Source organism: Tursiops truncatus, chromosome 15 (genome assembly GCF_011762595.2).
Source record: "Tursiops truncatus isolate mTurTru1 chromosome 15, mTurTru1.mat.Y, whole genome shotgun sequence".
NCBI lineage: Eukaryota > Metazoa > Chordata > Mammalia > Artiodactyla > Delphinidae > Tursiops > Tursiops truncatus.
In genome coordinates this window covers 26,305,188-26,332,784 of record NC_047048.1, presented here as the reverse complement: position 1 = coordinate 26,332,784, position 27,597 = coordinate 26,305,188, and the positions used below count along the sequence as shown (strand labels likewise).

Here is a 27,597-nt window from a genome sequence, read left to right as displayed (position 1 = left end):
GGAGTTTTGTTCTTATATTCATAAATAAATTTTGAGCTCTAACATTATATGTTTAACAAATTGCCACCAGGAGCTTTGAAGGGAGAATTGATAGCATAAAATAATCAATTAAGGTTGATATCACTAATTTACCCAACCCAATGACAAAAAATTCTGTTTCTCAAAAGTGCGTTTGATGTAAAATTTTCAATTTGTTTGATCATGGGACTTAATAGTAAATACTCTTCTAATGCAGAAATTACTTTTTGTGTGTGGTCAGCTTTGTCTTTGAACTTCTTGATCCAAGTTTTATCTTGTTTGAATGCAAATAAATTTTTGCGGGCTGTTAGCCAGGTGTTTCCCTAATATTTGTAATTCAGGGGCGCTTTAAGGGCAGGGACAACAGTTTTGCTGTTGCTAAAACATTTTTTGTTGAGTGTATTTGGATATTCTGCCTGTCTGCATTTGGCTGATTATATATTAAACTTCTTAAGTTTGATATTGATATTCTTTGAACTCCTTTATTTTTTAGCATTTCTTTTATATAGCAATGATTATATACTACTTTACTTATTAATGTTTCACACGAATTAGTCATTACGAGCCGTAAGGTACAGTGGAAAGAGATTTGGCTTTGGACTTCACTTGGTTCAAAACAAACGTTAGCACTGATTTGGGAACTACCTTGGCCCAGCATCTTTTTAAACATAAGCTCAGGGGCTTCCCTGGTGACGCAGTGGTTGAGAGTCCGCCTGCCGATGCAGGGGACACGGGTTCGTGCTCCAGTCCGGGAAGATCCCACATGCCGCGGAGCGGCTGGGCCCGTGAGCCATGGCCGCTGAGCCTGCGCGTCCGGAGCCTGTGCTCCGCAACGGGAGAGCCCACAGCAGTGAGAGGCCCGCGTACCGCAAAAAAAAATAATATATAAGATCATTATATATATATATAAGTCAGTTATATATAAGTCAGTTATCTTGACTCCACTGAGAAAAAAAGATAACGAGTGAATCAATAAATAGATGGACAAATGAAAGTGTGATGCCTCTTGTTTTTTCCTGTGTTATTTTCTCTGTCTCTGGTGTGGTATCTGACAATGAAGTGATTTGTTTTTTGAGAGCAGAAGCCATATCCCAGGTTGATCTTATACTAGTGTTGTACTGTGCTTTGACCTAGCATTGGATAAATGTTGGATTAGTTTCATTTTGGAATGAAGTTATATTATTGGGATGTGTCACGTATTAACTCCATAGTCATTCATTCTGTCAGTTCTAGACAAATTAATATTTTATCACTGTTTGTATTATTAAAGCTGAATGATTGCTTTACTTTCATAACTAGATTATGACCCAATGAAAGAATTCATTCTAATGCCATTTCTTTAACATCTCAATTAGAGACTGTTGGACAGAAAGTGTTTCTTTATGTTTGATGTTGAATTTCAATTTCAAAACAAAATTATCAAGCATTTAAGTAGATATTAGATGACAGCTTGCAAATTTGGTAGTAGAATTTCAGAATAGAAAGAGTGTGTGTACTCCGTTAAAAATGTTCATGAGGGCTTCCCTGGTGGCGCAGTGGTTGAGAGTCCGCCTGCCGATGCAGGGGACACGGGTTCGTGCCCCGGTCCGGGAAGATCCCACGTGCCGCGGAGCGGGTAGGTCCGTGAGCCATGGCCGCTGAGCCTGCGTGTCCGGAGCCTGTGCTCCGCAACGGGAGAGGCCACAACAGTGAGAGGCCTGCGTACCGCAAAAAAAAAAAAAATAAATAAATAATGTTCATGAATATTAAGTTAAAAATTTTGAACACTTTTTCTTTTGCTACATTTTGTAAAGATTTTCTTAGCTTATAATGTTCTTAATTTGGAGGGATGTGTGGGAGTTTGAGGTGAGCATAATGTCAAGGAATAATAGGTTGAAAAAAATTCTTCGATATGAAGTGCAGATAATAGTGCATGAAAATATTTTTAAATTGTATGCCTAAAGGATCTTCCAAATCATTAGCACTAATGTTCACAGTTTGTACATCTTGCCATTAAAATGGCATTATGGTATTGTATCTTAGAATTAATTTGTTACTAACAGATTTTATTTTATATGAATAAATAATTTGAAATGAAAATTCATAATTTTGAAAAAATCTAGGAGTCATATTTTAATATTTCATAGCAAAATAAGTCATTTTACATGCAAATTTACCTACCTAACACATCCTTTGAGGTCTACTTTGATTGATGTTAATGTAGTCATTCCAGCCTTGCTGGGCATCTTGTTGTGTGACCTGTCTTTTTCTATCTCTTTACGTCTTCATATTTAAAGCATGTCACTTATAGACATACATTTTTAGACTTTGAAAAATCCATTCTGTCAATCTTTCTTTTAATCATAATGTTTAGTCCATTTACATTTAATATCATTATTGATAAGGTTGGATTTAGGTCTACTATTTTACTATTTCCTTTTGTTTGTCCCATCTCTTTTTTGTTTCTCTATTCCTTCTTTTTAAGTTGAATGAGTATTTTTAGAATTCCTTTTTAATACCCCTATTGGCTTTTTAGCTAAAACTATGTCTTTTTTTAAATGGTTGTTCTAGGAATTACAACGTACAATCTTAATTTCTCAGTCTACTTCAAGTTAAAATGGTACAACTTCCTTATAATGTATAGAAGTATTTATAAGAATGTAGTAATACGGTTACCCCTCCCCCATCCTTTATGCTATAATTGTCATATATATTACATCTACATACATTATAAACCCCATAACACGGTGCTATAATTTTTACTTGGAATGGTAATGTTAAAGAAATCAAGAGGAAGAACTAGTCTTTGGTATTTATCTATATGTTTACCATTTCTGATGCTTTTTATTACTGAGACCCAAGTAATATGTGGCATTACTTTCCTTCAGCCTGAAGAAATTCTTTTAGCATTTCTTCTAGTGTGTGTCTGCTGGTGACAATTTTGCCTTCATTATTAAAGGGTATTTTTGTTGGATATGGAATTCTGGATGGGCAGTTGTGGAGATTCTGGACTCTGTAAGTTTCCCTCTTAGAGTATTATTTTATTTTAGCAGGCAGTTAACTTTGCTGAACTCACCTTTGCAAACTCTGTCTTTCCAATGGTGAGCAGCAGCTGAGATCTCAGTTCTGTTATTTTTGCTTTAGTAAAAGGAGTTGGGAACCTGTCCTGCATGTGCATAGTTTAGGGGTCAGCCAGAGACTTGAGCAGAGTTTATACACAGAATTTAGAGTCTCCTCCTTTGTGGTTCTTTCTGGGAACTATATAAAGAGTCAATAAATAGATCCACATATACATGGTCAGCTGGCTTGCAACAGAGGTGCAAAGACAAATTAGTGGAGAAAAGATAACCTTTTCAACAAATGGTGCTGGAACAATCAGTTTTTTTATGCAAAAAACAGAAAACTTTGATTAGTATCTCGCAGCAGATACAAAAATTAACTCAGAGTGGATCATAGACTTAAATGTAAAATATTAAACTATAAAATATCTAAAAAAAACCCATAGGAGATCATCTCTGTGACCTTGGGTTAATCAAAGATTTCTTAGCTACAACACTAAAAGCATGATCCATAAAAGAAAAAAATTGATAAATTGGACTTCCTCAAATTAAAAACATCTGCTCTTTACAAAACACTATTAAGAGCACAAAAAGGTAAGCCATAGACCGGGCGAAAGTCCAGGCATACCTCAAAGATAATTGCAGGTTTGGTTCCAGACGACTGCAGTAAAGCAAATTTCACAATAAAGTGAGTCACACAAATTTTGGGGTTTCCCAGGGCAATAAAAGTACACCATACTGTAGTCCATTACGTGTGCAATAGCATTATGCCTAAAAAACTATTTATGTATCTTAATTAAAAATACTGCTAAAAATTGCTAACCATCATCTGAGTCTTCAGTGAGTTGTAATCTTTTTGCTGGTGGAGGGTCTTGCCTCAGTGTTCATGGCTGCTGACTGATCAGGATAGGGGTGGCTGTGGCAATTTCTTAAAATAAGACAACAATGAGGTTTGCTGCACCAAATTACTCTTCCTTTCATGAACAATTTCTCTATAGCACGCATTGCTGTTTGATAACATTTTACTCAGGAAAACTTTCAAAATTGGATTCAGTCCTCTCAAATCCTGCCACTGCTTTACCAATTAAGTTTATGTAAATAAAGTAAATATTTTGTTGTCATTTCAACAATTTTCACAGCATCGTCACCAGGATTAAATTCCATCTCAAGAAACCATTCAAAAGAAGCAACTCCTTTATCATGAGATTGCAGCAATTCAGTCACATCTTCAGGCTCCACTTCCAATTCTAGTTCTCTTGCTCTTTGCACCACATCTGCAGTTACTTCTTCTGCTGAAGTCTTGAACCCCTCAAAGTCATCTAAGAGTGTTGGAATCAACTTCTTCCACATTCCTCTTAATGTTGATACTTTGACTTCTTCTCATGAATCGCAAATGTTCTTAATGGCATCTATAATGGTGAATCCTTTCCAGGAGGTTTTCGATTTACTTTTTGTCCAGATCCATTGAAAGAATCACTATGTATGGCAGCTATAGACTTACAACATGTTATTTCTTAAATAGTAAGACTTGAAAGTTGAAATTACTTCTTGATCCATGGGCTGCAGAATGGATGTTGTGTTAGCAGGCATGAAAACAACATGAATCTTATTGTAAATCTCCATGAGAGCTCTGAGGTGACCCAGGTCCCCTGTCAATGAGCAGTAATATTTTGAAAGGAATCTTTTTCTCAGCAGTAGGTCTCAACAGTGGGCTTAAAATATTCAATAAACCGTGTTGTAAATAGATTACTATCATCTAGGCCGTTTTGTTCCATTTACAGGGCACAGGCAGAGTAGATTTAGCATCATTCTTAAGGGCCCTAGGATTTTCAGAGTAGTGAATGAGCACTGGCTTCAACTTAACGTCACCAGCTGCATTAGTCCCTAACAAGAGAGTCAGCCTGTCCTTTGAAGCTTTGAAGCCAGGAGTTTGACTTATTCTCTCTGGCTATGAAAGTCTCTAGCTATGAAAGTATCCTCCCAATATAAGGCTGTTTTGTCTACACTGAAAATCTGTTATTCATTGTAGCCACCTTCATTAATTATCTGAGCTAGATCTTCTGGATAACTTGCTACAGCTTCTACATCAGCACTTGCTGCTTCACCTTGCACTTTTATGTTGTGGAGACGGTTTCTTTCCGTAAATCTCATGAACCAACCTCTGCTAGCATCAAACTTTTCTTCTGCAGCCTCCTTACCTCTCATAGCCTTCATAGAATTGAAGAGAGTTAGGGCCTTGCTCTGGCTTAAAGAAATGTTGTGACTGGTTTGATCTTCTATCCAGACCACTAAAACTTTTTCCGTATCAGCAATAAGGCTGTTTTGCTTTCTTATCATTCATGTGCTCACTGGAGTAGCATTTTTAATTTCCTTCAAGAGCTCTTCCTTTGCTTTCTCAACTAAGCTAACTTTGGCTAAAAGGCCTCACTTTCAGCCTGTCTCGGCTTTCGGCCTTCCTCACTAAGCTTGATCATATCTAGCTTTTGATTTGAAGTGAGAGACGTGTGACTCTTCCTTTCACTTGTAGGGTTAGGAGCCATCGTAAGGTTATTAATCCGCCTAATTTCAATATTGTTCTGTCCTAGGGAATAGGGAGGCCCAAGGAGAAGGAGGAGACAGGCAATGGCCGGTTGGTGGAGCAGTCAGAACACGCAACATTTATCAGTGAAGTTGGTTATCTTATATGGGCGTGGTTTATGGCACCCCCAAACAGTTACAACAGTAACATCAAAGATCACTGATCATAGGTCACCATAACAAATTTAATAATGATGAAAAAGTTTGAAATGTTTCAAGAATTATGCAGAGCCAAGAAATGAGTGTATGCTATTGGAAAAATGGTGCTGATAGCCTTGAACAATGCAGGGTTGCCTCAACCTTCAATTTTTAAAAAATGCAGTATCTGCGAAGTGCAATAAAGTGAAGCACAATAAAACAAGGTATGCCTATGTTTACAAATCACACATCTGATAAAGAACTTCTGTCCAGAATATGTAAGGAACTCTCAACAATAATAAGAAAATAAACCACCTATTTAAAAAAATCAACAAAATATTTGATCAGATATTAACCGAAGAAGATATACAAATGGCAAATAAGCACATTAAAACATGCTCCAAAAAAAAAAAAAAATGCTCAACATCGTTAGGGAAATGCAAATTAAAACCACGAGATATCGGGACTTCCCTGGTGGCGCAGTGGTTAGGAATCCGCCTGCCAATGCAGGGGACACGGGTTCGAGCCCTGGTCCAGGAACATCCCACATGCTGCAGAGCAGCTAAGCCCGTGTGCCACAACTACTGAGCCTGCATGCCATAACTACTGAAGCCCGTGCGCCTAGACCCCATGCTCTGCAATAAAGAGAAGCCACTGCGATGAGAGGCTGGCGCACTGCAACGAGGAGTAGCCCCCGCTCGCCGCAACTAGAGAAAGCCTGTGCGCAGCAACGAGGACCCAATGCCGCCCAAAATAAATAAATACATACATACATACATACGTAAAACCATGAGATATCACTACACACCCATTAAAATAACTAAAAATTTAAAAATTGACCATAATCAAATGTTGGCAAGGATGTAGAACAAGTAGAATTCTCATTCACTGCTGGTAGGAAAGCACAAGGGCACAGCCATTTTAGAGGATAGTTTGTTAGTTTCTTTAAAATTTATGCATGCAGCTGCCAAACAATCCAATCACTTCCCTCCTAGGTATTTACCCAAGAGAAGTGGAAGCATACATACATATAAATACTCATACAAGAATGTTCATAGCATCTTTATATGTAATAGTCAAAAGCTGAAAACAACTCAAATATCCATCAATAGGTGAATGGATGAACACACTGTGATGTGGGATGCTGCTAAGCAGGTAGCCTATCAGATGCTTTGCCGTTGCATAATACGGACCACCATCCTTTTAGCTTTCAGCTTTCCATAACAGTTTTCTTATTGCCCACTGCTCATCCCCACATAAGCCAATGTCACATATTTAGGGTTTTATTGTGTCTTTGGTACTTCTGTTACTAATTTCTGTATCAGTCAGAATGGGCCAGGCTGTGCTGTGATAGTAAACAAGCCCAAATCTCAGTGGCGTAAAATGAAGTTTTGTCTCTTTGTTGTGAACTGTATGTCCATTGTGGGTTGGCTGAAAGTTTTGTTCTCTGTTCTCACTCTGAGACCGAGGCTGACAGAGGATTCATTATCTGAAACATTGCTGGTTGCTGGGAATGTTGACTTCATGTAAAGTTGTTTGATCTGTAGGAGTTGAGATAGATTTTTCAAACCAGACTGCTTTTTTATTTTCATCAGCATTAGTTGACTTTTATCTCATTTTAGGATGCATTAAAATCATGAAGTAATGACACCGATAACTATAACTTTCTTTGATCCATAGTATAAAAAGTTATACAAAATACCTTTCAACTTTTATTTATCTAGTAAGCACTTTTTTAGATGGGAGGTATATTCCTGTGTGTTAGACAAGGAACCTGAATGCAGAGAGGGTAAACGAATGGCAGTTGCCACATAGCAGTGAAACTGAACTAGAACCCAGGGTTCCCATTTTAATACTTTCGTGCAGATAAGAGAAAAATAAAAGTACCATCTATTTACACATTCTTTATTTTGACAGTCTCTTCAACAGGCCACAGTTAAGAGGCGTCTCGTACCCTCTGCTGCCGGTGGCTGGGACACAATGGATCACACAGGGGCAGTGGACACCGAGGATGAGTTGGGACCTTTAGCCCATCTTGCTCCAAGTCCTCAAAGTGAAGCCGTTGCCCACGAATTCCAGGAACTCTCCTTGCAGTCCAGTCAGCACCTGCCCCCTCTGAACGAAAGGAAAAATGGTGAGTTCAGCGTGTGTGGTGGGAGCTTACCTCTTTGTGAGCTAAACGTATCCCTCTTTGGTAGTAACTTTTTGGTCCGTTCCATTGGGCAGCCTGTCACGAAGGAGAGAACCTCAGGGGGTGCTGGCTGGTTTTGAGGAACAGGCAGAGTTTCACTTTCTATCCAGTTCTTCCATTATTTCCCCAATAAGTAGCAAAGTTATCTTTGGAAATAAGCTTTAGGTTCAACCATTTTAGCACAAGCAGAAGATTTCATGCTAGCATGGTACTGGAAAGCAGCTTCCTATGTTGACTCCAGGGAAAATAGATGGTGGATTTGACTAGATTCTTTTGCCATGTTCCCCGTCTCCAATGTGTTGCACCTTAATTTCAGAATTGGCAAAATTTGAGCTATCTTAATGATCACTAAGAAAGCAAGAATTTCTTGTCTGAGTATTTTTTGTATTAATGAGTATAGGATGTGGCCATATTCTCAGTCTTCGGCTGGCTCATACTTGTATACAAAATGAATATCTTCTATTCATTTGTTATCTATTCAGGAAATTCTCCTGATTAATCAGAAGCATCCCAGAGTCTCCAGAAAACAGTACTGTCAGTTTTTAACAAAAATGAGTAGAGATAGATGATATATGTCTATTTTTAATACTTAAAACATAAAAACTAACAAAGTATTAAAATTTACAAGCACACCAAGCATACATATTACAGGGAAAGAATTAAGAATTTCAACTGGATTTGCCATGCTTTCCACAGTTCTGATGAGTCTTACAATCCCAAATGTGTTTTTTTAATTTCAGTTTTAAAAGCCAGAAGAAATAAAACTTTCCCTGTAGAGCACTTCCTTACGTATCTTGTTACTTATCTTCTGGGTTCTAAGTGTTTCCTGATCCTTTTCAAATAATGGCCTTATCTTATTCAGGGAAATGGATTGAAGACTTATGCTGCTATTCTCAGTTCTTCAGTGCATGTCTTTGGGGTGTACTTGTTCTCCCTTCCAACAAGATATCTGATACTTGTGTCTGATGCTTGTTTTGGGCACAACCCTTGTCCAGTGCGAGTGGTATAAAGCAACATCTTGCTCAGAGCTGTCAAAGCCTTCAGGAGGCTGTGTTTGGCTGGTGATGGCTTTAGAACCTTCCATCAGTTAGGAGCCTAGCTTTATCTTAGGCAGTGGCTGAGAGAGTATAACCACATTAACTGAAACATGACTAAATTGGTCAAATTTACACAGTATACTTGGACCAGTATGATATTCAAATTATTTCCCTCAAAAAAAAAAAAAGACCAAAATAAGAGTTGAACTGGTATAAAGTTGCAGTAATATACAGTTGCTCAAGAAAATGGTCCTACGTAGCAGAGGAGGGATGTGTAAGGGGAAAGCTTATGCTTTGTGGTAGTTTTACTTGATATAGCTTGCCACATTCTCTTGCAAGAATGTTCTTTTGAATATGTATGCCTGAACATAAGGTAAGCCCAAATACGAGGTAGTCCTCCCCTTATAAACTTTTAGAGGGAGGTAGATGAATGGTAAAAGTTAGAATTTATTAATTTAGTTACATGTATGTAATTAAAACCACATATTATGAAGCAGTGCAATAAAATAAAAGGATTGCTTTATCCACACTCATATTTCATAAAATTATCTTGCCCAGACTCTGCCTGTGTATCTGTGTGGTGTTTTTATCATCAGTAGAAAACCTCTGCATCATCCAGCTAGCACTAAAATCCAGGGCGTATCTTCATTTCTGTCTCTCTTGTTTAAGTTACAGCAGTTTTTAGATGCATGCACGATCTGACACTGAAGATTTTATGTCTAAACCACAAGTACCATTCACAAAACAGTGGGGCTGTTTTTGGTTTTTTGTGTGTCTTACAGTGTGGTAGTCATCATCACTCATGTTTGATTTGTGATTGGTCGTAACATTTTATGAGGCTATAATTTCTGTTATAGAATTTAATCACTTTTTTTTTTTGAATAGGTAATACACTTACCTGGCTTGAAATGTAGGGGGTACAAATGGGTACACAGTGAAAAGTAGGTCACCCTCCCAGTCTTGTCCCTCAGCTACCCAGTTACTTCTCCAGAATTAACTACTCTTACTTGTGTGCTTTCTGAGAGAACAGTATATGACTACTTTTTTAGTTTATTTTTTTTGAATTTTATTTTATTTTTTTATACAGCAGGTTCTTATTAGTTATCTATTTTATACATATTAGTGTATATATGTCAATCCCACTCTCCCAATTCATCCCACCACCACCATCCCCCCTCCACTTCCCCCCTTGGTGTCCATACGTTTGTTCTCTACATCTGTGTCTCTATTTCTGACCTGCAAACCGGTTCATCTGTACCGTTTTTCTAGGTTCCATATATATGCGTTAATATATATTTATTTTTCTCTTTCTGACTTGCTTCACTCTGTATGATGGTCTCTAGATCCTTCCACGTCTCTACAAATGACCCAATTTCGTTCCTTTTTATGGCTGAGTAATATTCCATTGTATATATGTACCACATCTTCTTTATCCATTCATCTGTCGATGGGCATTTAGGTTGCTTCCATGACCTGGTTATTGTAAATAGTGCTGCAATGAACATTGGGGTGCATGTGTCTTTTTGAATTATGGTTTTCTCTGGGTATATGCCCAGTGGTAGGATTGCTGAGTCATATGGTAATTCTATTTTTAGTTTTTGGGTTTTTTTGCGATACGTGGGCCTCTCACTGTTATGGCCTCTCCCATTGCAGTGCACAGGCTCTGGATGCGCAGGCTCAGCGGCCATGGCTCACGGGCCTAGCCGCTCCACGGCATGTGGGATCTTCCCAGACCAGGGCACGAACCCGTGTCCCCTGCATCGGCAGGCGGACTCTCAACCACTGCGCCACCAGGGAAGCCCTATTTTTAGTTTTTTAAGGAAATCCTATACTGTTAACCTTATGGGAGTTCCCTTTTATGTTATTTGTCGTTTTTCCCTTGTTGCTTTCAATAATTTTTCTTTGTCTTTAATTTTTGTCAATTTGATTACTATGTATCTCAGTGTGTTTCTCCTTGGGTTTACCCTGCCTGGGACTCTCTGTGCTTCTTGGACTTGGGTGGCTATTTCCTTTCCCATGTTAGGGAAGTTTTCAACTCTGATCTCTTCAAATATTTTCTTGGGTCCTTTCTCTCTCTCTTCTCCTTCTGGGACCCCTATAATGCAAATGTTGTTGCATTTAATGTTGTCCCAGAGGTCTCTTAGGCTGTCTTCATTTCTTTTCATTCTTTTTTCTTTATTCTGTTCTGCAGCCGTGAATTCCACCATTCTGTCTTCCAGGTCACTTATCCGTTCTTCTGCCTCAGTTATTCTGTTATTGATTCCTTCTAGTGTATTTTTCATTTCACTTATTGTATTGTTCATCTCTGTTTGTTCTTTAATTCTTCTAGGTGTTTGTTCTTTAATTCTTCTAGGTCTTTGTTAAACATTTCTTGCATCTTCTCGATCTTTGCCTCTGTTCTATTTCCAAGGTCCTGGATCATCTTCACTATCATTATTCTGAATTCTTTTTCTGGAAGGTTTTCTATCTCCACTTCATTTAGTTGTTTTTCTGGGGTTTTATCTTGTTCCTTCATCTGGTGCAAAGTCCTCTGCCTTTTCATTTTGTCTGTCTTTCTGTGAAGTGGTTTTCCTTCCACAGCCTGCAGAATTGTAGTTCTTCTTGCTTCTGCTATCTGCCCTCTTGACTACTTTTTTAAACGCAGTGTTTCAAAGTCTTCTTTGTAACAATATCCAACACTTTAAATTTTAAGGTTACTATCTGGGAATAATTAATGTGTTGGTTCTTTTCTTCTTTTTTTCCCCCCTTGTTTCTCTTAAGACGTTTCTATAAACATCCTAAAACTAGCTTCGAGTGAGATTGATTTTTAAGCTAATGCGTTTTCCGCAAGTACCTTTTTGTTCAATATTAAGTAAATGCAAGAGCATCTCATGATACGAGATACTGTGTGAGGACTCAAATATGAGACAGTCTCCTCTTTTCTAATTAGTGACTTCAGGAAGTTAAAAGCCTTACCTTATATTCAGGCATATTCCACTTTAATTTCAGGCTTATGATATGTTAGCCTAATTTGTGTATACATTCGAAGGAGTAAATGGAATTGTACAGCTATCAGAAATCTAGGTTTTTGATACAGGAATGTGAGTCGAGTAGAAAGAACCACATCAAGCCATCTATAGATGGAAGAACCATAACTTTCTTACCTTAGTGATTTTTTAATGTTTATTCTTCATCTTTTCAGGTCTTCTTAATGCCATGTTTAAATCGTATCATGTACAAAAAGTAGATGTTAGCCTCAAAATTAACACAAAGTACTGTTTAGATATTATGAAGTAATTGAACATAGTTTCTTGGTGATTGTGTTTTATTGTTGTTGCTAAGCCTTTGAATTTCACTTATCAGAATTACTTTCTTTGGGGAAGGAAATGAAGATATTTCAATTTGGGATTGGTGTATAAAAGGATTATGTCACCAAATAGTTTATAATTAAACTTTACAAGGAAAATGAAGTTGATATTTAAGTACAGTAACAATTCTAGGATCTTCCCTTATTTTTGGTTAATACTTCTATTGGCAGTGGTAGTGGAGTGACAGAATATTCTCACTACTGGAGTAAGTATGAAAGATGTTTAGTAAAGATAAGCTAGGGCTTTCCTTTTACCCCTGAACATGGCCAAAATATTTCTATAGTTAGTGGCACCTCAATAGTAAGGCAACCATTTAGGCAATGGACTCTTCCCAACAAGATAGTCCTTCATAAAGGAAAGTGGGTGTACTTTTACTAAATAATGTACCTTTACTAAAACAATGCATACACAGGAAAATTGAGCTTTGTTTTGACATTTTATGCACGTAACAGATCCATTTTCATGCTTCAACGTTAACGTTTTCATTATTAACACCGGGAATAAAAGGGAAATCCGTCAAAGGGAGAGTTAGTCCTTTTATTGTTTAAAAAGGAAAAGCTCAGGTGCTATAAGGTGAATATAACTTTATAAAAGCAGGGAAAGGCAAAGTAGATGGAAACAACATACCTGAAAGAGTTACAGCTCTTTCTGCCCATACTTAGATGAGACCATGAGGAAGAAACTTTTCATTCATGAGGTCATTTGCAAGACTGATAATTAAGTATGCTGGTTGGCGAACTTAAGCTTTTAGGTCATTGCCAGCATTATCACAGAGTAAGCCAATAAGTTGACATAGATTCTCTCTTTATGAAACAGTTCGGTATTTTAATACTTTTTTGCACATCTCTGAAGATGAGGCTCAGTCATGTTAACATGGCCACGGACATACCACAGGCTAGCTGTTAGTAGTATCATGTAGGTGGAAAATGAGTATCTGCCACCTTTCTCTTCCTGTATTAGCAGGCTTTTTGAAGCTATATGTATTGTGAAATAGTCAGTGTGTTTTAGGCCTCCATAAAGAGGAGAGACTTGTTATTCATATTTTAAACTTCGATATCATTGGTTACAGCACTTGTTAGGTTTTTGAGCTTATAGTCCCATCTTGAAAACTTTTTTAAAGATTTTCCATCTGTTAAATGGGTCACTGAACAGTTTTAGACTTCTCTTGTTCTGTTCCGGGTGACCACTTACTAGAGAGAAAATAATGTATTCCAAAGTTTGTTGCACACAAGGGAATCAAGGTGGCTCATTGGATTCAGTACAGGTATTAATATATCGGCAAACAGTCAGATGAACTTTGCCTAGCCATGGAGCCCAGCCGAAGGAAACTGCTCGCCTTGTACCATAGAAAATAAATTGTATGTGTTTGCAGCTGGTCTTTTTTTGGGGTTTTACTTTGAAAACATTTACCCCCTCCTCATTAACCTGTTAGACTAACTGTCAGTCCAGGTGTTGGGAATGGCACAAAGGTGTTGAGCATTTGTCTTGAGTAAACCCTGTTCCTTAGAGTGTGCACGAGCTAATATGGACTAATAGAGGTTGGTGAGGGAAAGAGAGGATAGTTCTATTTTTCTCTGGAGCAAACAGCCAGACATGAAATTCTCATATTGTCATAAATGGGAAGGAAATAAATAGATGCTAAATAGCCAAGACGTGGAACTGTGGGATTCTTGCTTTCCCTTTCTGTAACTGAACGTAATAGAAATGAATACTTCTCTGTAAAGTTGCCTTGTCATTGGCTTTATTATTAATGTATTTAGGTTCTTGAATATTTAAAATAATTCTCAAGGATACTAATAAACATTCTGATACATTTAGACAGTTTCTTTTCCTGCTCTCAGGAGTTACTGAGGAGTGCTTAGACTGAGAAGAGAAATATATACTCCTTGACTAATTTTCCTTAGTTTCTAATACATTTTTTAAATTAGGCTTTAGGACTTATACTAAACACAATTAAAAGTTCAAAGTTAGCTATGAATTTCCTGGCAGCTGCAAATGGATTTCTTGATTAGTTGTGCCAACTCTCATACTTTTTGTTGTGACAGCTTCTTGAACCCTTCAAAATGAAAAGGAAGCCATGTAAGTAGCTTAAGGGTGAGGTACTCTCTTTCACAGTGGTCTCTATAAAGTCTCCTATTAAATAGCATGTTTTGTTCCACAGTGTAAATAAGCACCTGTAACCCTGTCCACCTTCTTTTTTCTACTATCGGTTTCTTATTTCGATAGTTTTGCTGTTACTGAGAATTTCATTTACTCAGTGCATTGCTGGACACACCCAGGCAGTGTATGTGGACAGAGGGAAGGCGGGGGCTGGACATGAACTCACAGCCGCTCGCGTTTGCAGCCGGCAGTGTCAGAACACTAACTTAGGAGTGCTTTAGCTTTTGCTGAGGGGGTGTGTGAAGCTTATAACAGTTTCAGAAGTGCATCAGCAAGACCATAGGCCCCAGTTAGAGCACCCTTGAAGCCTCATTTTGAGTTATTCATCCAGTCTTTAAATTGTGTACTCTTGCAAAAATGCCCGTGGAGCGTCAGCAATTAACATTTACTTAAAGCAAGGTTTAGAACATAATAGTAATTAACAGTTTAATCCAGCATGAGACCTCATCATCTTAAACTTACAAAAATGTTTACCTAAAATTTTTACAAGACTTTCTGAGAGTTACTAGAGTCATAGAAATACTTTTTTTTTGTATAGATTGATGTGATTTTCATAAAACTAGAGACCACCATGTGATGTATATCTGGCACTGGACCAGTGAATAAACTGAAACTAATTTATTAAGAAACAGTCTTTCCTGTTCCTCAGCAATTTTTTAAAATAACATATGTGGTATAAATGCTTAGTTAGTAAATATTACTCAACTGTAACCCCTTAGCTACTTAGGCCCTTCAAGGCTATTTGGAATTGAATAGTTAGTTTATAATCAGACCTTGTGCTGGTTCGGGAGACTTTGTAAAATTAAGTCAGGGCTCTTCTTACGTCTGCCTCTAACCCAACCACAGTGACCTCTTCTAGCTACAAAGGAAGAGAAAGGGTTGATAAGGGACACCTGCTCTCTGCCATAACTCTAAAAAAACCTGATAAATACACAGAGTGTATTGAAAAAAAAAGTGACCCATGATTTTTTCTTTGTTATTTTAAGACATCAGTGATAAAGTACTATTGTGACAGAAAGCAGAAGGACAGATATGTTGGAGTTACAAATGAACTGGAATTTTCTCTTTGGTTTATAGTTAATCATCGCCCAAACTAATTAGCAAATATCATACCCAATGTTTTTCTAACCCCTTTAAATTAATCCATACTGCTGGCTTCCCTCACCTGCTGCCCTCACTATTATTAACAGGAAGTATAGTCTTTTGGGAGTCAGGACTCCAGTCTCCTCTGCTGACTCAGTCTGTGAGCATGGGTAAGTCTCGAGCTCTCTGTGTCACAGTTATGCCCATTGTAATATCCGTATGGTAGCTTTCAGCCCATGTGTCTTTCTCCGGCTGCCCTTTCTCATTACATCATGTGTTCTTAGAGCTAGCTCATTATCACTTTTGCCTTGTACTGTTCATTGGGCAGCAGAAACAGAAAGAATGGAAGATAACTTCCATCTCAGTTAACGGATGGAATTTTCCATAGATATGAATTAATGTCGCTGTTTAATACGTTCCTCACAGATGTATTAGTAAACATACATGCCAGCTCTCTCAGTTAGTCAGACTTCCCCCCATATTTAAAAGTGAAAAGAAATTGACTCAGTTTGTGTTATCCTCAAAAAAATATGTCTAACTTAGAATACGCAGTATCTTCTGTTCCTGGTTTTCAAGGGTTGGCAGGTATGTGTTACCATTTTTATAACAGGATCAGACTCAGTTAAAAGACACTATTGTAACTTTTTTTTTTAATCCCAAATTATTCATGTCCTTTTCTGGTTGTTTATGTTGTTTAAGAAAATGCTAATAGTTGGGTATCTGTTTCACCAACTTAAATTTTTGATGTGTGACCTCTATGTTTAGTAAAGATAGAACAAGAAAAGCAAAAAGTCTGATTCACAACTTGCCTTTGGTTCTTGTAGGTTAAGTTTTAAAACTGACAGATGTTAGAATTTGTCAGCACTGTCTGCAGATTTTGGATTCATAGCTACAAAATAGGAGATGCTCTTTGACAATCGCTGTTCCCGACATAGAAGTTAAGAAATGTATCGATTAGAGTTCTTGATCAGACAGCCATCATGTACTATATAAAAGAAAAGTTTACCATATCAGAATACTCAGCTTTCCCAAAGTTTTAAAAGAAATCAGTATATCAAGCGTGGAAATGGGTTTACTTTTTATTATTAGAAAACATTTATTGAATGATCATTGTGTCTCTTACCCTAACTAATTCTTAGATCTTATACCTCTAGTACAGTGTTGGCAGTTCAAAATGTAAGATATTCTCATAAAATTGTTGCATGCATAGATCTTTGAAAGTAATTCTCTCAAGTAAAGAAAATTAATTTAGAGATGGTTCTCCCAGATAACTGGGAGGAAGAAGAACCTAACTGTAAAGAAAGTGAGTGCAGAGACAAGCCTAGAACCTGCTCCGTGGCACTAGACGTGTGGTGTGAGGCCACACAAGCCTGTGTCTGTCATCTGTAAATAGGGGTCATGCTGGATGTACCTCCTAGGTTATTGGGAGGCTTAAGTGAAATAAAGCACTGATGGTAACTACATGTACACGACACAGCGTAAAGTACTCAGTACATGCCATGGGCACCCAGCACTGCATGCTTGATGTAAAATACCATGAAATAGGCAGTGGTTAAGTATGCACAGTGGTTAAGGGCACCAACTCTGGAGCCGTCCCATCTGGCTCTACTATTACTAGTTATGTGAACTTAGACAAATCAGTCGTCCTCTCTTTGCCTCAGTTTCCTCCTCTGCAAAATGCGGATCATACAGTACCTGCTTCATGGGGATTGTTGTGAGGATTAAATGAGTTCATATAAGTATTTAGAACAATGTGGGCATATAATTAGCACTTTATAATTATTTGTTATATATATTTTGAGAATTCAATATTTAAATTAATACTTAGCGAATATAGTTTTTCAGGGTTCCATCGTGGTGTTTTATACCTTAATGTTTCTTTCAGTAGTCCCAGTAATTTTTGCCCCCATTTCCACAAGTATTTCTTTTTAAAAACGTCAAAATGACATGCAGTTTTTTAATGTCTCGCCATGGACCTACATAACATTTGAAGAGCACTTACCCTATGGGAGCTGAGAGGGCAAATGTAGTAGGCACGGATTTCCCATGAAGTTTGTCTCTCTTGTTGGTACTGCCAGTTCCCACAATCCTAGCATTCCCTGGGCATCAGTCAGTGTCTACAAGGAATGATTTTCAAATATTAAAGCATGTGAAAAGACAAACAGGCCAAAACTCAGAGCTCTCTAGGGACTATGACCTCCAAAACAGACTCTGTTCTGACATTTTCACAGGCCGCTTGAAGGAATTCCAGCAGGGTCATTCCATTTGGTAAACCCCTAAACAAACCCTCTGTCATCAAGGACTGATTTATAGATTTTTCTCTTTATGTACTTGTTCTGAAGAGATTAAGATAGTAGATATGGTTGCTGAGACTCTTCTAAGGCATCTGATGTATATGATAAGTACTATACAGAAGACTTTTGGTATTTTGAAGTAATAAAACTGTTATTTGTTATGTTTAAAGAGACTTCTTGCTCTGAGTCGTCTTTTAAATTTTTTTCTTTTTCATTTTGATTCCAGGAAATCTATGCCCTAATCACATCTCTAAACTAAAATTCTTCCATTTATGAACCCCATTATTTAACAAATTCATTAAAATCAGAAACGACCTTTTAAAAAACAAATATACATATTAAAATATGTACATGTATATGATGACTTGTTTCACAGAGACCTTTGGAATGTGTGAAAACAGAAACGGATCTAGTGTTGTAGAATATTCTGTGATATCTTGCTGTGATGACAGTTGTTCATATGATGCTTTAAGGTCATGGGGTGGGGGGAGCAGATCTATAAATTGATTTTCAATTAATCTGAATTCTCAAAATATTTTGTATATTATTATACATTTCTTTAAAAAAAGAATATAATGTTAAAAATAAATGAGAAGGGCAGAACCCAAGAGATTTGAAGGCTGGACAACTTAAGGAAATGGGTAATTAGGGTTATTTGGTTTATAGTTCGCCTTAAATGCTGTATAGCCTCATGGTTATCCCAGTCTGAAGCCTGAGTGGCATGTATGAAATTCCAGGGATGAGCAGCATTCCACATTTGAAGGATCAGGTTTATTGGGGGATTTTGTATGGTTATTTTCCTTCTGTGCATGTTTCTTTTCAGTGAGTTAATCCTTTGTATGAATGTACAAAGTTTTAACTATTAAATAAAAGAATTGTACACAGTCAAAAATTTCTTATGATTTTGATATCTGATTCTGTCATAGGATTGTAATATGTTTTGAACAAATTTTAAAATGAAACACAGGAAGTAAATTAATATATGATCTCAACCAAGCCTCTTAAAATTACTAGTAAAAAGAAAACTTATTTTATCACATTTTAGTAACCTGTCACAAACCCAGGATGTTTAAGACGTCTCCTTAGTGGGAATTCCCTGATGGTCCAGTGGTTAGGAATCTGCGCTTCCACTGCAGGGGGCCCAGGTTCCATCCCTGGTTGGGGAACTAAGATCCCACAAGCCACATGGTGTGGCCAAAAAAAAAAAAAAAGAGAGGTCTTCTTAGTAAAATGGAAATGAAAATGAAATAGAAAGTTGCTTAGTAATTGATCGTGAATAGTTATTGAATGTACTAAAGAATTTTGTGGCTCTTGATTGAGGTATAAAATATATACGATGAAAAAGATATATATGGTTATATTATCATTTTTCTCAAGCCAAGAATTAAAAAGTGATATTTTAACTAGATATGCTCTTAGGAGAAAGTAGTACTTTTCTAATACATTTTTCAAACGTAGATTTTTCGATCGCTCACTATTTCTGCGAAATAGTCTCTTTTTCAAAGAAAGGGAATTTGGTTAAATAACTTGCTAATAAAGTAGTGAAATCTCTAGTTGTGTAATTGTGTGCTTGTTTTGTTTATTCCTGCATAGAAGTGGAGAAGCTGCTTGCTTGACTGCCTTCTCCACCCTCAACAGAAACAAATGCAAACACCTTCAAAAATTTGAAGATTTTATTTGGACACCCAAGTATTTTAATTTGGAGGATTTTCCAAATAAAGGAATTTAAATTTACTCCCATCAGATCAAATTAGGATTGAAAAAATTGAAATTTAAAGAAATCCAAGAACTTAGTCCTAAACTCTGAATTTCAGAGTCCAGGGGTTTTAGACAATACTTTGGTTTTTGTTTTTATCACCTGTTACACTGAAACTATTTAAAGTGTACTCTCTCATAAAAATGTAGTACATTTCTTAAATGACCATGAAATTTTATATACCATTGATAGTGGAATGTTATGTAAATTCAGTTAGGTCCAGTTGGTTTATAAGGTTGTTCAAGTCTTGTATAACCCTTACTGGTTTTTTTTTTTTTTTACTTGTTTTATGAACTACTCAGAGAGATCTCCTGTTGTGGATTTGTTTGTTTCTCCTTTCTCTTTTCTCCTTTCAGTATTGTTTTTGCTTCATGTATTTTGAGGCTCTCTTATGTGTTCTTGATGAATTGATCCCTTTACATTATGAAATGTCCTTCCATTCTTGGTAATGACCCACTCCTAAAGTCTACTTTGTTGATATTAATATAGCCCCTCTAAGTTTCTTATGTTTAGCATTGCATGATATAGCCTTCCCCAGCTTTTACCTTTAACCCATCTGTACCTTTATATTAAAAGTACATTTCTCATGGACAGCATAGAGCTGGATTTTTCTTGTTTTACTCTAGTTTGACAATCTCTGTCTTCCAGTTGCGATGTTTAGATCATTTATATTTAAGGTAATTATTGATATGTCTGGTATATTAGTTACCTATTGCTGTGTAACAAACTACTTCATACCTTAGCAGCTTAACACAGGATGCATTTATCATCTGACAGTTTCTGTGGGTCAGGAATTCAGGAGCAACTTAACTTGGTACCTCTGCCTCACAAGCCTGCAAGGCTCAGGTTTCACTTGAAGGTTCAACTGAGGAATGATCCACTTCTGACCTTAGTTAAATCATTCTTGGCAAGATTCAGTACTTTGAGGGCTGTTGAACTGAGGGCCTCAGTTATTTGCTGGCTGTTGGCTGGAGGCTGCCCTCAGTTCCTTGCCACGTGGGCCTCTCCAACATGGCAGCTTACTTTATCAAAGGCAGTAAGAGAGAAGAATGCTAGCAAGACAAAATTTTTGCAACATTTCCTTAACGTTGTCCTATTGATTAGAAGCAAATTACTCAAGGGGAGAGGATTATTCAAGGCCATAAACATCAGAAGGCTGGGATCACTGGGGAATGTCTTAGAGGCTACCTACCACAATTGAGTTTAAATCTGTCATTTTGTTGTATGTCATGTTTGTCCATTTTGTCCTCTGTTCCTTTATTTCTCTCTTCTTGCCTGTTTTGTTTTTCTTTTTTTTAGTATTTCATTATTGTTTTTACATCTCATTAGCTATGCTTCTTTTTTTTCTGGTGTTTACTGATCTTTTCTAATGCAAGTATAATATGCTGCTAATGCTATCCAATAAAATGTTTATCTTAGCTATTTTTAGCTCTTTTTGCATTGTCCATTTCTCTTTTCATTATATTTATGTTTTCCTTTAAATACTTGCACATAGTTATAATAGGTGTTAATAGTTCCTTTTTTTCTGTCATTCCTGGGTCTGTTTTTATTGACAAAATGTTTCTACTATTAAAGACATTTTCCTGCCTCCTGGCAAGTAGTCTCCTATTTTTTTGGTTGGAGATAACATTGTGAATGTTACATTGCTGAGTGGCTGGATTTTGTCTTTGTTGTCTTCCTAAGTGTTAGGCTTTGGTTTGGTAAGAGGGCTAGACTTTTGGATTACCCACAAGGCCTTTTTAAAGCTTTGTTAGGAAAAATCTAGGGTAGCATTCATTGCACAGATGGTACCTTAACTACTAGGGCTTGAACCCCTTTGGAATCTTACTGAATGCCCCACTAGCTGCTCAGGGAGGACTTTTCACTATGGCTGATTGGAGCTCAAACATTCCCAAACCGTGTGTGCACTTTGGGAATTGTTCCGTGCAGTTTCCTGGTCGTTTCTTGCCCAGCCTTATGAAATTTCACTTTGTAGACTTATAGCTTAGCACTCAGCAAAGACTCAGAGGCACCCTTATGCAGACTGCTGGAGCTCCTTTTCTACACTGGAACTTCTAGCTGCCGTAGCCCCCCTAAGCTCTCATCTCTGTCTTCATTCAGCGAGTCTGTTTGAGTTACAGTCTAGAAATTGCCTCCAGACAGAAAGGCGGTTGTAAGGCTCATCTCATTTGTTTCCCTACTCTTTTTTTTTTTAAAACATCTTTATTAGAGTATAATTGCTTTACAATGGTGTGTTAGTTTCTGCTTTATAACAAAGTGAATCAGCTATAGATACGCATATATCCCCATATCTCCTCCCTCTTGCGTCTCCCTCCCACCCTCCCTATCCCACCCCTCTAGGTGGTCACAAAGCAGGAGCTGATCTCCCTGTGCTATGCGAGCTGATCTCCCTGTGCTATGCGGCTGCTTCCCACTAGCTGTTTTACATTTGGTAGTGTATATATGTCCCTGCCACTCTCTGACTTCGTCCCAGCTTACTCTTCCCCTTCCCTGTTTCCCTACTCTTAAGGGTCACAGTCCTGTGTTACCTGCTTCCCAATGTAGGAAAGCAATTGTTTCGTGTATTTTGTCCATTTTTCCAGTTTCTTATAGTGACAGGTTAAGAGCAGTCCTGTTCTGCCATAACAGCCGAAAATGGGAGTCGGAGTTGGGATTTTAACAAGGCCTGTGCCTTCCCCCTGAAGCATGTTTCCTCTCTGTATACAGATAACTTAGCTTTCTGACTAGACTACAGCAGCAGTGTCATTTTAACTTTGGGATCCACCTGAATATTCAGACCTTGTTGGGCACCCAAGGTGCTCCTGGCTATTTGATCAGTGAATGAATGACACCAAATTTTCGGTTAAAGACTAAGGCTGATAGTTATGGTTAGTTCTCGTGGCAAGTAGCTTTCCAGCTTCTGCTCTTGGCACAGAATGGTCAGCAAGATTGTCATAAAAGATAACATGTTAGACCTTAGATCACTTGGAGCCAATGACATAGTTATTCATTTCGTTCAAGAACTCATCTTTTTACATGCACCCCAGGGTTCATAGCAGCATTATTTACAATAGCAAAGATATGGAAGCAACCTGAGTGTCCATCAATAGATGAATGGGTAAAGAAGATGCGCGCGCACACACACACACACACACACAATGAAATACTACTCAGCCACAAAAAAGAATGAAATTTTGCCATTTGTACAAACATGGATGGACCTGGAGGGTATTATGCTGAGTGAGGTAAGTCAGACAGAGAAAGACAAAGACTGTATGTTATCACTTATATGTGGAATCTAAAAGATAAACTAGTGAATATAACAAAAAGAAACAGACTCACAGATGGAGAGAACAAACCAGTGGTTACCAGTAGGCAGAAGGAAGTGGGGAGAGGCAAGATAGGGGTAGGAGAGTAAGGTACAGACTACTACATGTAAAATAGATATGCTACAAGGATGTACTGGACAGTACAGGGAATATAGCCAATATTTTATGAAAACTATAAATGGAGTATAATCTATAAACATTTTGAATCACTGTGTTATACACCTGAAAACTAATATAATGTTGTAAATCAATTATACCTCAATTTTTAAAAAGTTATTAAAAAAACTTTTGGAGCCTCAAGGAGAGAAGTTTTCATTGGTTGGCAGAATTCATTCTTCACATTATTTTCTCTTTATAATATTGAAATTAAGAAAAATTCTCTTTTCCTCGGTATTTGAATTTTATCCAACTTGGCAAAATGCTATATAATGGGGAATATCATAGTGATTTGATGGCTCACAATTATATAGATATTGGAGGGGTTCTACTTAGAGCCAAGCAAATGTCAAGTTGAATCTTCACAACACGTCACAGATCCTCATCCTTTGTTGAGGAACAGAGCTTCAAATGAGACTTTATGTTGATAAAGAGTTTTATCATGGTGGTAAATGGTGTAATAGAAATAAAGTAGACTATCGCTGAGGTCATCTGGGAATCATAGAAACACAATTTGATGAAAATCTCTGTAGTCCCGCTTCCCGGAGTCCATACTTCCTACTTTACCCTTGGGCTCAGTGGCTGAAGGCTCCCACCTCGGTTCACAGGGCCACCCTCGCTGCCTGTCTGTGCCCTTGTGTGGCTGTCTCAGTCACTGGGAAGCCTGAGTGGGTTAGGAGACAGAGAACAGATGGGAGTCGCTGGTAGTGGGTGGAGTGAATGAGGCTGACGTGTCAAAGCTGGCCCCAGAGACCCAGAAGGACAAGGCCTGGAGCAGGTGTGCAGCCCCATTAAAGAGCTGTCAGGGTTGGTTCTCACTCTTATTTGGTCCAGGTGACCTGTTGATTATAACAGATAGAAACCAAATAAATAAGATACTACTGAATAACTGAAAAAAAAAAAGACATTATTTTTTGAAAATTAGAATTATCAATATATACTCATATGGTATACTTTAGAATATACTATATTTGGTTTTTTATCAAATGTTTCATATATGCAACTCCATTTTCTTGTCCCAAATGTTTGAAAACATAATTATTTGAATTAATGTGTTAAGTGGTTTAAATATACTAACATAGAACTTTTTCCAATAGAATTTTTATTTTTAAGCTGTACACTTTATATAAAGTGCTGTTCCCTACCTTTGCTTTTTTAAGAAATATAATTATGTAAATTAAATACCTAACACTTATAATCTGACCTTTTTAGTACCCTGTGTCTTCTCAGGAAAACAAAACACTTTTTTCTCACTCCCTTTTATGATATAACCAATCAGTGCATAGTTTTTTAATCCACCTACACCAAGGGCACTGTGTGTGTTCTTCCATGTGTTTCTGCACATCTCTTCATTCTTCCCCCTTGCTCACACAGTGGGCCTGGAACCCAAATTGGTAAATAGCCAAGTTAAAGTACTAAATTCTGCCAGTGAAGAGAGGTTTTCTTCCCTGAACAGGTAAAGACATTTTACTTTATGAAGTAGGTTTTAATTGTTCCCATCTTATAGAACCTGTAAACTGAGGGTCAGAGGGATTAAATAATGCAAAGATAAGCAGCTGAAAAGGAGTAAAATTGTAAAGATGGAGTTGGCTGTAAGGCCTAGGGTTATAAAGACCACTATTACAATAGGAAAGATAAGTTTTATTTGGAAGAAAGACAGTTAAAAGTATTTTTAAGGTAAACTATTGCTTTTAACTTTTATATAAAGAAAATAGTTAACAAAAGGTATGCATGTAACCACTTATAAAGCTAAAATTTTAAATGTTTAAGATTTTACTTGAACAGAATAGTTTTACCTAAAAAACTTGTTGAAGATTAAGACATTCTGCAGTCACCATCAACCTCATTGAATCTGTCAGGATCACCTCCCGTTTCAACTCAACCAGCATGTATAATGGGTGCTGTAGAAAGTTTCTTCACGTGGACGTTCATACAAATAAAGAAAAACTCAGGCATGTTCAGTATTTCCCTCTCACTTCATATTTCACTTTATACTTGTCTCAGACATTGCCACGTGAGGAAGAATTACTTTAGCAACACGCACCTTGATAGTTTAGAAGAGAGAACTCTAGTAAGTTTTGTGTCTCTCTACATTCTAGCCTAGTACCTTTGAAGGTACTCAGCTAAATGAATAAGGAAAATTTAAAAATTCCTCTAGTGGAAGATATCCACATAGTCATTTTGTCCTTTTTATCTTTTAAATATATTTTCGGATTTGCTAGTAAAATTGAGAACCTAATAATAGATCATCCTGTTAATGGCAATTTATTTCATATTAAAGTATTTGACATTAAAAGACTAAAAGAAAGATCTACTTGCTATAAATCATTTGTATCTTTTCTATGGAAAAATATAAATGGACATTTTTTCTCTTCTAGTTTCCTAAATAGGGTAGCAATCTTTTTATGTGTTCTTTTTAACTCCTGAACTTAGAGCAGTTTATTAACCTTTTATTTAAGAACCATTTACTAGTAAGTTGTAGGCGTATCTAAATATGGCAGCATGCATCTTCTAAGAATAAATACATTCTCACTTTGCCAAAATGCATTTATCACCCTCACAAAAATTAACATTGGTACAAAAGTATATTTACTATATAGCCCATGTTCATACTTCCCCACTTTCCCCAATAATGTTCTTCACTTTTTTTAAAAAAAAACAGGATCTAATCAAGTATCATTTATTGCATTTAGTTGTCATCTCCCTTTAATCTCTAATCTAAAATAGTTCCCCTACTTTTTTTTAAAAACGACTTTATTTTTTTCAAAGCAGTTTCACATTTGTAACAGAATTGAGAGGAAGGTGCAGAGATTTCCCATATACCCATAACCCCCCACATGCATAGCCTCCCCTGAGTGTACCCAGAGTGGTACATTTTTACCAAGGTTTAACGTATGCTGACATCAAAGTCACCCGAAGTCCATAGTTAACCTTGGGGTTCACTGTTGGTGTTGTATATTCTGTATGTTTAGACAAATATATGATGACATGTATCCGTCATTATAAAATCATATAGTTTCACTGCCCTAAAAATCCTCTGTACTCTGCCTGTTCATCTCTTCTTTCTCTGTCCCCCCTCCCCGAACATAGTCTCCATAGTTTTGTCTTTTCCAGAATGCCATGTGATTGGAATCATAAAATATTTCAGTCTGGCTTCTCTCACTTGGTAATATGCATTTAAGTTTTCTCCATGTCTTTTCGTGGCTTGATAGCCATGAAAATATAAATGGACATTTATGCATTATTCATTTTAGCACTGAATAATAATATTCCATTGTCTGAATGTACCACAGTTTCTTTATCCAATCACCTAGTGAAGGACATCTCGGTTGCTTCCAAGTTTTGGCAGTTATGGAGAAAGCTGCTATAAACATTTGTGTGTAGGTTTTTGTGTAGACATAAGTTTTCAGCTCCTCTGGGTAAATACCAAGGAGCGTGATCACTGGATTGTATGGTAAGAGTATGTTTAGTTTTGTAAGAAACTGTCTTCCAAAGTGGCTGCACCATTTTGTATTCACAACCACTTTCTTTTTTTTTTTTTCTTCATATATTTCGTTTGACATTTTTGGGGAGTCCAGGTCAGTTATTTGGCAAAGTGACCCTCAGTTTGGAAATTTGTCTGTTTGGGTCCTTGTGCTCAGTCCAGGTTAGACATTTTGGTGGGAATTGTGTACTTGGTGGATCCCATCAGGACGTATATGACAGTTTGTTCCATTATTGGTGATACTCAGTTTGACCACTTGGTTAAGGTAGTGTTCCCCCTCAACTCCTATTTCTCCTATGTAAATATACCCTGTCCTCTTTGTAATTAATAATTAATTATAAAGTAATGCGTGAGATAGTGTTTTGAGACTATATGACTATTCTCTTTCCCAGCCATCTTTCATCCATGGTTTTGATGATCATTCTTGCCTAAGTTATTATAAAGATACTTGAAATGGATGTTTCTCTAACATTCCTTCTTTCTATTAGCTGGCATTTTTCTGGAAATAAGAACCTTTTTTAAGGGAAATATCTCTATGGACTTATAGATTGTTTATTTTTTAAAATTGGAGAGGTACTATCCACTACTATCATGATTTTTGATACACAAATTGCCCAAATTTGGCTAAAAAAGAGTCTGTTAAAGGTGGCTTTTGTATCACTTTGACTTATCCCCCTTAATTTTTGAGCACTTACCTACCTTCTGGCACAGGATATTTCAGGATCTCTTTATACTTTTCATTGCCTGAAATGAGCCCTTTTTCTAAGATCCCTGGTTCCTTTTAGTGAGGAAATCAAGATCTGAGAGCTAGGCATACTTCTTGTTAACTTGGCTGTCATTGCTTCTAGCCCCTTTCAATAGACAGAGCTAGGAAATTTTTTTAAAATTATGAATACAGCCAGGAATAGCCATATAGTCTTGAAAAAGATGAATAAAACCAGAGGAATGGGCTTCCCTGGTGGCGCAGTTGTTAAGAATCCGCCTGCCAATGCAGGGGCCACGGGTTCGAG

General features: G+C 37.1%; 1 protein-coding gene across 10 annotated transcripts in view; it reads left to right on the top strand.

Moving 5' to 3' along the window:
• The window catches only part of MRTFB (myocardin related transcription factor B), a 281,350-nt gene that overhangs the window by 143,018 nt on the left and 110,735 nt on the right, over positions 1-27,597 (top strand). For all 10 annotated transcript variants that reach the window (XM_019928677.3, XM_019928680.3, XM_019928679.3 and 7 more), the window contains one exon: positions 7,689-7,905. In XM_019928677.3, coding sequence (XP_019784236.1) covers positions 7,752-7,905 — 154 coding nt within the window. In that variant the 5' untranslated portion in view covers positions 7,689-7,751. Of the gene's footprint in view, positions 1-7,688; positions 7,906-27,597 lie in introns of those variants that run through there.